This window comes from Gouania willdenowi, unplaced genomic scaffold (assembly GCF_900634775.1).
Source record: "Gouania willdenowi unplaced genomic scaffold, fGouWil2.1 scaffold_230_arrow_ctg1, whole genome shotgun sequence".
NCBI classification, from domain to species: Eukaryota; Metazoa; Chordata; class Actinopteri; order Blenniiformes; family Gobiesocidae; genus Gouania; species Gouania willdenowi.
Genome location: NW_021144986.1, coordinates 849 through 12,075, shown reverse-complemented (window position 1 = coordinate 12,075; position 11,227 = coordinate 849). Strand labels below are relative to the sequence as shown.

Here is an 11,227-nt window from a genome sequence, read left to right as displayed (position 1 = left end):
AAAGAGCAGGAAGCAGAAGCTTTAGAACAAGCCTTGGATTACTGAGGCCTTAGAGCAGGGGTGTCAAACATACGGCCCGTGGGCCGGAACCGGCCCGCCAGTGGGTTCAGTCCGGCCCGCGGGATAAATCTGCATTATTTAAGAAGAACAAACTTCATTTTCTTTAAAATTTGCAGTTCCTATATTGTCCGCTAGGGGCGCTGTGTTTTAGTCAGTTCTATCGTTTTACCCGCTTTTTCTGTTGACCCTGGCACCCTCTTCAGTGAAATGTCTTTGTCAAAAAAAAGAAAAGTGGACACAGAGTGTCGGATTTTTCAAGAAAAATGGACCTCTTCCTATATGTTCACGGAGGTGAATGGGAAACCCGTGTGCCTGGTGTGCATGCAGCAAGTTTCGGTGCTTAAGGAATACAATATTCGGCGCCACTATGAAACTCAGCATGGTGAAAAATACAACACCTTGCACGGAGAACTGAGAAAACAGAAGGTAAATGAAATGCTGGTTGGTCTGAGGAAACAGCAATCTGTTTTCACCCGGAGCCGAGAGGTCAGTGATGCTGCGGTGAAAGCCAGCTACGTAATTGCTAGCCAGATAGCATTAGCGTCAAAGCCGTACTGTGACGGGGAGTTCCTCAAAAACTGTATGCTGAAGGCTGCCGAAATTGTGTGTCCTGAGAAGCGACAAGCTTTTGCCAATATTAGCTTGACGAGAAATACCGTGGCAGACAGGATTTCGGAACTATCGGCAGATTTGGACAGCCAACTGAAACGCAAAGGGGAGTCATTTCTGGCATTTTCTATTGCAATTGATGAGAGTACTGATATTACGGACGTCGCTCAACTGGCCATATTCATTCGTGGAGTTGACGAGACTTTGACTGTCACTGAAGAGTTTCTCGAGTTGGTGCCTATGACCGACACCACAACAGCTGAGGACATTTTCTGCTCCGTTGTTGGAGCGCTGGACAGAGTCGGGGTGGACTGGTCCCGCGCCGTAAGCCTGGCTACTGATGGTGCACCGTCAATGATCGGGAAAAAGGCAGGTGTTGTGACAAAGTTCAGAGAGAAAGTACAAGCCGCAAACGGAGGAGGTAATTTTTGGACATTTCATTGCATTTTGCATCAGGAGGCATTATGTTGCAAGTCGCTAAAAATGGATCACGTCATGGAGGTGGTTGTCCGAACTGTTAATTTCATCCGAGCCAGAGGTCTCAATCATCGTCAGTTTGACAGCTTTCTCAGTGACTGTAACATTACCCATGGTCTGCCATACCACACTGAAGTAAGATGGTTAAGCAGAGGTGCTGTGCTGAAGCGCTGCTTTGATCTACGTGGGGAAATCGGACAATTCATGGAGAAAAAGGAAAACCTGTTAAGGAATTACAGTGCCCACTTTGGCTGCAGGACCTTGCATTTATGGTTGATATTACAGAGCACTTGAATAATCTGAACAAAATGTTGCAAGGACGCAAAAAAATTGTAACACAGTATTATGACAGCATACGTGCATTCAAGTTAAAGCTCGCGTTATGGGAGACGCAGATGGCAAGCGGTGACCCTGCTCATTTTCCTGTCTCAGAGATGTGTGCGCAGTAAGCGTTAACCCTGACGTGACACAGTACAAAGACAAGATTTCAGGGTTGCTGAGGGAGTTTGAGAAGCGATTTCAGGTCTTTAGCGAACTTGAGACAGAATTTGCAGTTTTTCGCTCACCATTCACAGTCAGAGCTTCTGATGTGCCCATTGACATGCAACTTGAAATCATTGATTTGCAGTGTGATGTAGAATTGAAGGACACATTTGCTTCTGTGGGCTTGGACACATTTTACAAGTATCTCCTACCAGGCTATCCTAAATTGACAGCACTGGCTGCAAAAATGTTGTCCATGTTTGGGACTACCTATCTATGTGAGCAGGTCTTCTCAGTAATGAACATTAATAAAACAAAGCTTCGCTCAAAGCTCACACATAAGCACTTAAATGAGATTCTGAAACTGGCTGCTTCTCAGGACATGAAGCCTGATATTGATGCACTTGTGCAGGCTAAAAGATGCCAAGTTTCAGGGGCAAATACTGAGCAACACTAAATCCTATGGAATGCTGCTTTCAACATTGCACTATAAAAATAAACAGCTTTGAATATTTGCTGTTGTAATTGCTGTGAAAGTCAGTGCTAGTCAGTAACAGATTTACAACAGGAGAGTTTTGTTGAGTAAAATATTATTTCTTATGCATGCCATATATGTTATGTATGTGAGTTTTTTTTACATGTATACATTTTATTTTATATTAACAAGGAAGGGGACAAATTGACTTTATCAAATGTCTGTTTAAAACAGCTGCCACTTAAGATTTCAAGTGTGTGGAGTCAGTTCATGTGTTCAGAATTGCTTCCCAGATGTGGAAAATGGATTTTAAATCATTTCTAAATTTGTATGTGTCTGATGTATTTTAACATGCAGGACAGTGTGTTTAAGTTCCACAAAACTGTGAATAAATGTTTTGCAACATTGTACAATCACTGATCAGTTTTTATGCATAATGCACTTGAATAAATGTTAAAGTGAGTAAAAGTGTTGTTGAAATTGCACATACTTTTCTTAAAAACTCTTAGGTTGTTCATAATATATTTAGTAAAAGGGACAATTCATTTCATATAAAGATTTTTATAATTTACTTCTTCTTCTTTGCACTAATACAAAGAAAAAAAGTGGACTTATTGTTAGTTCTATGTAATTTTGGAATGAGTTTACTAGTCTGGCCCCCTTGATATCCGATTAAGTTGTATGCGGCCCCAAGACCAAAGTGAGTTTGACACCCCTGCCTTAGAGACTGTATGCACTAAGATAAATGTCCTGAATAAAAGCTTTATAAACCTAAAGAAGCAGAAGCTAAGCATACATGATATAAAAACCAATGAGTAAACATTATGACAACTTTAAAATAATATGATATATATTAGGCAGTGGATATCTGTACGGTTGATGTATCAATATACCAACATTCTATCCATACGCAGCGCCCCTAATTGGCCAGTTTAGGTCACATGACTAAGACTAAACCTAATTCTAAGAATTGTTGTGATATAAGGTTATAACCGAACCCTAAGTACTTTGGTAAACGTACGAATAGCACGTGGGGTTGTCCGTTTGGCAACTGTACAAATACACACTTTCTATATATTAACATGAAAAATTAGAACAGAATAAGAGTAACATTAAAAAACATGGACTGGTGTAATCATCAAAAAGAACAGATTATCCAAATAATTTAATAAAGAGTAATGATGTAGTGAAATAATAACAGATATTAATCCTGAATTTAACAGGTATTTGGTGAATGATGGATATGACCTCACTAAGGAGATTGTTGAGCCAAGAAACACAGATTAATTCCAAAAAAGTCAAGTCAATAAAACTTTATCTTCATTGTTTGTTCATTCTGTAGATTAAAAATAAATAGTTCAGAACAAAGGAGGAGCAAACACGATGGGTTCAATGCTGCATGAGGAGACTACGTCACTTCCTACACTTGTTTAAAAAAAAAACCAAGATTCTGCTGTGATATTTTCAATGTAAGCGACCGTAAGACATTTAAAAATATTGTTATAGTATATATGTAACTGTTTTAACCCTGGAAGTGTTTAAGTGGTGGCCATGATAAAGAGCGTCTGAGTTCTCTTTAAGCTAAGGAAAAAAGGCTCAATGCTTCCTTTATAACCTCCTTTAGCCAAGGAAACACTGATACATCCTTTACTAAAGGAGACGAGATAATGCTGACCCACAATATATTGCAGTGACATTTAAAGGGACACGCACACTTGAGCGCTGACAAGTAACAGAGATCATGTAAGTTACCAATGCAATAATATGAACAACTTTAAATAAATAATCTAAAACCCATATATTATTATATGTACACATATTATCAGATTATATAGTTTACCTTTAGTTCCTCATTGCCTGGTAACCTCTTTTCCTTTGATTTACATTCAAACCTGTGATTTATGACATATCAGTGCACTGTAAAATCCAATGCATTCCGCTTACTTGGAAAAGCTAGTAACCCCATTGCACTCAATATTTCAAGTACTTATAACACGCTTAGTTTATAATACCAACATGAATTCTTTAGTTTTCGGTGCTTTCTGTGTGAGTAATTTTAACGAGAACTAATCAGTAAACAGTACTTGCATTTCAAGTGAAGATAACAAGGTTTACCAAGTATTTAGTACTTAAAGTTTTAGTTGCACTTACTAGGCTTTTTTAGTAAGCATCGCTTGAAGCTCAAGTAATATGAACATTGTTTACTTAGTATTCAGTACTTGAAGTCATAGTTGCACTTACTAGGCTTTTTAAGTAAGCTTTACTTTACACTGAGGTAATATTTACAAAATTTAATTAATAGTCAGCACTTAAATTTATTTTGGTACTTACTAGGCTTTTTAAGTAAGCTTTACTTTACACCAAGGTAGTATTTACAAAATTTAATTAATAGTCAGCACTTAAATTTATTTTAGTACTTACTAGGCTTTTTTACTACCCATCTGCAGTTCTTGTCATACTAATATTTCTCCCTCAGTTAAACTACAGTACATGCAATGTATGTAATGCAAACATTAAAGATTTGTAACCCCATTGCACTTACTATTCAAGTAACACTGACTTTGAATTTAATGTACAGTACCTGCAATTTTTTAAATCAAATTTTAAGAAGGAACGTTACATATTTTAAAACCGTTTTGCTTTACATTTCAAAATGAAAAGAAACAAGAGTTTTCAAAAATAGAACTATTTTATTAAACATTTTCACTTCAGCATAAACGATCATGGCTCTCAAAATCACTAAAAAAAAAAATATATATATATATATATGCTTATATATATATATATATATATATATATGCTTATATAACATTTCCAACACTTTCAAGCTTATGAAACACATAAAAACCTGTATAAAAACCCTATCTTCAGCTATAATTGCATTCTGATAACAACGTTGCCCTAAACATTTCCATTATGGGACACTCATTTTGAACACTTGAATCCATTTTTAAATTTGTAGTTGAGAGCAAACGCCAAAACAAGTCAACATAAACACAACAACAAATCTGTATCACAGTGGGATACATAGTGCAAAATCAAACCTCCATTGTATTAACACTAAAGAACGTTTGGCTGACCTCATCTCCATGGAGAAAAAATAAATAAATAAGGGGGAAATAAAAGGTAACATAGAGCTACTGACTCCTTATCCCCTAATATGAAAGCCGATTTTTCAGGGCCTGCAACTTGGGGGGTAGTTTGTTGCCCCCCAGTCCCAAAATGACCATTTGAATGAAATTGAGGGTATTTTTCATTGGTTTGGGGTATTCCAAGTTTAAAGAGTAAATCAGTCCAAAGACCAAAAGAAGTGCTTGAGGCAGGCTTTTCATGTCATCCAAAACGATACCTCCTTCTACAATGAGGGATGATGACAGTGGGGAGAGGTGAAGGTCTTCATCGGTGGTAGGGCCGTCATCGGTTACGAGTAGGATGCCAACGCTGACGTCTCTCCAAACATCCTCATTATCTTTCTCAGAGTTCTGTGTAAACAAAACATATAGTGGGTAAAACTGGTAAGCAAGTTAATGACCTGCTCTCCAAAAGAAAAGCAAGTCAAGTTTGTCTGTGCGATGGCTTTTTCCCCCGTTTTCCAAAGAGATTATCACAATGTTATTTTAACACTACAGACTGTTGATTAATCTTAATTTTTGTTATTCTAAAAATAGCCACATCTGTCAGCAGCACTCTACCTCAGAGACTGGGGGAGAGGGTCAAGGTTTCTCCACGGAACAGATGCAACAGAGAGAAACGTTCACGTTTTCCACATTAAGGAGTGTATTCTCCCATCTGGACTCAAGCGCCTTTTTACGCGCATTTGGCTGCGCGCTTCTTGTCACTCGGTATTCTCCCGTCTCAGGTGGTCACCCACTGCGCGCAGCAAAGGCAAACCTGCGTAAGATGTGCGTGAAGGAGGAGAGAAGGAAAGAAGGATCGTGGAGTTTTCCCAATGCTTGTATATGACACTGGAATTTGTGAAAAAATGACGAGAGACTTTTAATTTGAAGCATGAGTGTTGTCAGAGATGTGACGGATGTATCTTTCTGTCTTCAAATCGTTTCACTTGTTAAAACAGAACGTGCAGCGTTGGGAGGAATGCAGACACGCACACGGCTTAGATCATTGATTATGGTCAATGACATGCACCCAGACACGGCGCACGGGCGGACATTGGCGGGCCGTGCCCCCCCCACAGAGTCAGCCGTGCCCCCCCTGAGCTGCAGTGTTGAGCCTGAACTAGTTCAATGAATGCTCGTTCATATTTTGAGTGAATGTGAACTTAACGTGCTGTATTTCTGCCTCATGAATGATACTGTGAGCGCGCTCATTCTGGCGTTAGTGACCGGAGCTCAAATTTAAGAGAGTGCCAGATTCCAGGCGAACACCCGGCTAAAACACATCTTAAACGGGCTTTTATATTTAGGGGAAAAACATCCAATCTGACAACAGCAGCCACAACAGAGTCGCACAGCATCAAAATACAGGCATCTTCTAAACACATGATGAAACACAGCAGTACTAACTCAGACTCCGTCTCATCTTCGCATCATTATTTAAACACATTTTATGAACATATCAGTGACAGTGGTCATGATCCAGGTGGGAAAAATCTTTGTGTAAACTTTCCCGCTGGGTTTCAAGAAGCAACTCCGGACATCAAACCTGAGATGAAGCAGCTATGGTATATTGTGTTTTTTATTATTCTTTGCATTTGACATCATTTTTCTACTGTATTTATTGTGTATATATATATATATATATATATATATATATATATATATATATATATATATATATATATATACTGTATTTGAAGAGAGGAAAAGAGATTATTCCAGGGTCAGATGTGCGCAAGAGGCAAAGCAATTACGCACTTGGCAGAATACGCGTAGAGGCTGATTTGAATGGGAACTCCCACATATCAGAGCTGACCCGAACAGAGCACTTAAGCAGAATGAAGGCGCGTCACGCTGCACTTAAATACACTGGGAAAATAACACGCAGGCAGAAACAGCACCACTACGCGGGTTTTTGGACTTACGCGCATAGGAGAATAGACCCCTAAGTGAATGCAGATTTGTATGACCAGATGGGGCACATGTGCTTGTGAAAGCAAGTATATTACGGAAGTGTTGTGCGGCTAATGCACTATTCCTTGATAACCAGAAGGAAGTGGCATGAGGATTACTTGCTTCCTGATACTCAACTCGCTTCTGGCTGGTCAGTGGTTTGAGAAGTTATAAGTGTTTGTGCTCCTAAATATTCACTTTGAGGTCTGTTATTGCTGTGCTGCAAAATTAGACAGTGCTACTAAAGTTTTGTGTGTGCAACAAAAAAAATGTTGTAGCACATGTGCCACCAAGAAAAAAGTGAAATTCCAGCCCCGCAAACACTTTGTATGAAGTAGGAAACACTACAAAAGCATGACAGATGCATTCACTTTCCATTTGGTGTAAGATTCATGTCCTGTTCAAACAGCTGAGAGTGTGGGGTTTATTAAAATGATTATAGTTGTGGATGTCGAAATACTTACCCGACAACTGAGGTAGAATTTGGACGAATCCTCTCCAAGTATAACCGAAATCCCTCTAAGAACTAGCGTCCTTATCTTTGTGATGTCATGGATCTAGAGTAAACAAAAAAATTATTTTTCAATATTTTGCTTAGAGTCTGAAAAACAGGTGGGCAAAGGGAAACGCTAGACATCGTGGAATGTCACTAATGTGGCAACTGTGCCAGGGGAAGGGAGAGAGAGATAAAAATGTGTATCCAAAAATTAGGAGTCCATTTAGGATTAAATGGGAATAGTAATGATTAGACACTAATGCTGAGTTTGTCACTTTTTTGTGGATTACTATAACTGTCAATTTTTTCCACTTTCTTGTGTTTGTCACTTTTTTAAATTTCAATTGTGTTGATATTTTTGTCACATTTTTGTTGTAAAATTTGGGTAGGGTAGGGGTTAATGACTTAAAGAAACCTTCAAAATTATCGTCATATTTTCCAAACAATATATGGAACATCGTGTTTTGGTAGCGTGACAGGTCTACTTCTTTCTTTTACCCATTTTCTCTACTATAGATACAATTACTAATCATAGAAAATAGTGTCAACTAAATGTGATTGAGCTAAGTGAACTTACATTCGAATCAATTTGCTCCACAATCGTTGCCAGTTTATCTCTGGAAGTCCCCTTTTTGGATTTAAAAATCTTGATTAGCTGCGGTGTGTACCGATCCAATGTTTGATAGAAGTCAGACTCCAGGTTTGTTGTGGTGATTCGATAGAATTCTGCATTGACCTGCAAAAAAATAATTATACAGAATTCAATGACCAGGTTAACCTTTTTTTTTTTTTTTTTTTTAAAGCAGTTCAAATCAGTACCAACCTGTTTTTCTGTAAAAAGAGCTGGCCAGCAGGCTTGGACTTCTTTGACAGGTGTTGCAGAATTAACTATTTCTTGTCGTCGTAAGGGGAACGTCATGTTCATTTTTGCTTTTATGACGGGGTCACTTGGGTTTCGTTTTTTCATCTCTTCTATCAGCTCCTTCCTTTCTTCTTCAAGCTTCTCCTCCGTGGAACCATTGGGAAGGTTTGGTAAAAAGTTGACTTCAGATCGTTTAGCTCTTTTCAGGCCTGCATGTTTCTTACTTGGCAAAAGATTCTTTGAATTGACTTCCACCTCAAAACATCCAGACTTTCTTAATTTTTGCCTGTAATTTGACATTTTGAAGGTCAGGCTATTCACCCAGCCACTACATCCATCTGGTGATCCTGGTTCTGTCAGGCAGGGATGTTTCGAAATAAGGGCCTTGGCCACTGATTTGAATCGATCGACTGAAGGATACGCATCATATTTAAATATTGCCTCTGCAAGTTTTGCATTTATGGCTACTTTCATATCGGAAGGCAAATCTAGTGGAGTACCATCTTTCAGATATTGCATATTTGCTTTATGGAGGCGGAATTCGACATCTGACGGAAATTTTGGGATGTCAAAAAATTCAGGCCATTGCTCTGATCGTGAGGAGGAGGAGGAGCTGTTCAAAGAAACAAGGTCTGTGTCATCAGATTCAAGATCTTCATTTCTAAATGGAACTGGTTGGAGGCAAATTGTCACAAGAGGTATGACTTTTAAGGTGGCTCTCTCTTGTGGCAGGTCTTCAATATTTTCAAGGTTGCACAGTTGGTTATTGAAGTCTGGATCTTCGTACATTAAATGGAAGTCTTCTGTGATAGTGCATTTTTCTTTGACTTTTTGTTGAAGTTCTTCCAAAGTCTGTGGTCTTTTTTCAAGTGTCATTTTTCTGACACCATCAGCATTAAGTACAATCCTAATTTTGTAAGTATTCATAGTCCTGTGGAAAATAAAAGAGGGTGCTTTAAAACTAAAAAGTTTTCCTGGGTTTGTCTTTGTTTTAGATTCATTAGAAAGAGGAAAAAAAAAACTCTTTGTAGCAAGACTAGTGACAATTGACCTTTTGCTAAAGCCTCACTCCCTTCAGCTAGAGCCATCTTGCCAGACATCCTTCTTACCACTGACAATGGAGGAAGTGTGATAAAAAACATGTTTGACTGTTGTTGTACTACTATCAGCAAAACAATGGGATATATTCATATTAAAATGTGCAGCAAGGCTAAAGCAAACCAATATCAAGCTCAATCGAAAACAACTATTTCAACGTGCTTGTCAAAACCAAGACACTGTACTTAATGAGAACTTACCCAAAAACAGGAAATGCCCAGTATTGAGACTCAAAACAAGGAGAGATGTTTCAATTGTTCCTCCACTGTCCATGTGAAGAACAATGTTTGGCAAGACGGCACTAGCAAAGGAGAGAGAGGACATTTGCGAAAGGTCAACTGCAAAGTTAGCACATTTATAACACATAGTGCAGATCAGCACAGTATGTAGCGCTTTAGAGTCACAAAAACGCATCCTTGGACTTTGTATGCAGACAAAGGGAACACATCATTTAGCTCTGAGAGCTCAGTGACCACTAGCAAATCTTCCTCAGTTTGCCAAAGCTCATAGGAACGTAAATGTTCAACATATTCTGAAGCAAAGAGTTGACATAAAAATAAAACTTGCTCATCTATTACAACAACATGGGCTATTTTGCGAAACTTTGGGAGACCAGCACAGTTGGCGACAGATACAATCATATCTGCTTTGTATTGCACACCATGGACAGTTGCACAGGACGCAACAAGCACCGTTTCTTTCATGTTGGTGCGCTCAAGCAAACATCTCTGAACATTTTCAGGGATATCTGTAATCGTGACGGGTTTTACTTTGTCAACTTCAAGTGGGAGCTTGAAGAATGTTGGTGATGCAAGATAATATGCCATCATTCTCTGATGTCTTACAGCCAAGGTGAGCGCAACATTTTTAAAGTTGCGCGTGTCATGAACAACTTTTTTAAAGAACTTATGCTTTCCTTCAAAGCGCATGGTCCACATATCCACAAGAGGGCCAAACTTTTTGATCAGTTGAGGATAGTGCTCAATGAAATGATGTTTTGGCCGTAGCTTGTAAGAAGGGAAAGTTATTTGCAATAACTTCCGATGTTCCAAGATTTTGCAATTTAGAAAATGGATTAGCTCATCGGTGTAGCATGTTGACATAATTATTTCCAACACATCTTTGAGTAACATAAGTACCTCCCAGGCAGAGTCTCCTTCAGGGATGTTGTGGCCAATAATCATTGGAAGAAGTCGCAAGAGAGCCCAGTTTTCGTGCCCGTTACCACCAATTGAGTGTTTAGCAGAAAAGGTCTTTGGGATCATCTGGGGTTGGTCAACTTTATCAGAAAAAGTAAAAGGAAACTTCTTAATGGCTGTGTTCAAAGTGTCCAACGTAAAGTACTTTTCACTTATAAAACTCTGGATGCACAGTGACAGTTCTGTTGGCACAATACCCTCCAGGAAATCATGTAAAATATCAGGTGGAAAACCATCCAAGACATGAAAATGGCTCAACTTTTCATCAATAGGACATCTTCTTTTAACACTGTAGTTTTTGGCCATGTTTTGGTCTTGTGCAACTTCTATCAATTGTCTGGAGTGATTCTCTTTCGTACGAGGCAACAGTAGCCCAGAGCTGACATATTTGCTTTGAAG

At 38.8% G+C, this 11,227-nt stretch overlaps 1 protein-coding gene across 1 annotated transcript; it reads left to right on the top strand.

The window, feature by feature from the left end:
• The first annotated feature begins 253 nt into the window (after positions 1-253).
• Positions 254-2,170, top strand: LOC114459013 (general transcription factor II-I repeat domain-containing protein 2B-like). The gene is given in 3 exon segments (XM_028441403.1): positions 254-1,354; positions 1,357-1,569; positions 1,572-2,170. Coding segments are annotated over 3 exon segments (1,815 nt in total). The 5' UTR covers positions 254-267; the 3' UTR covers positions 2,087-2,170.
• The last annotated feature ends 9,057 nt before the right edge of the window (positions 2,171-11,227 follow it).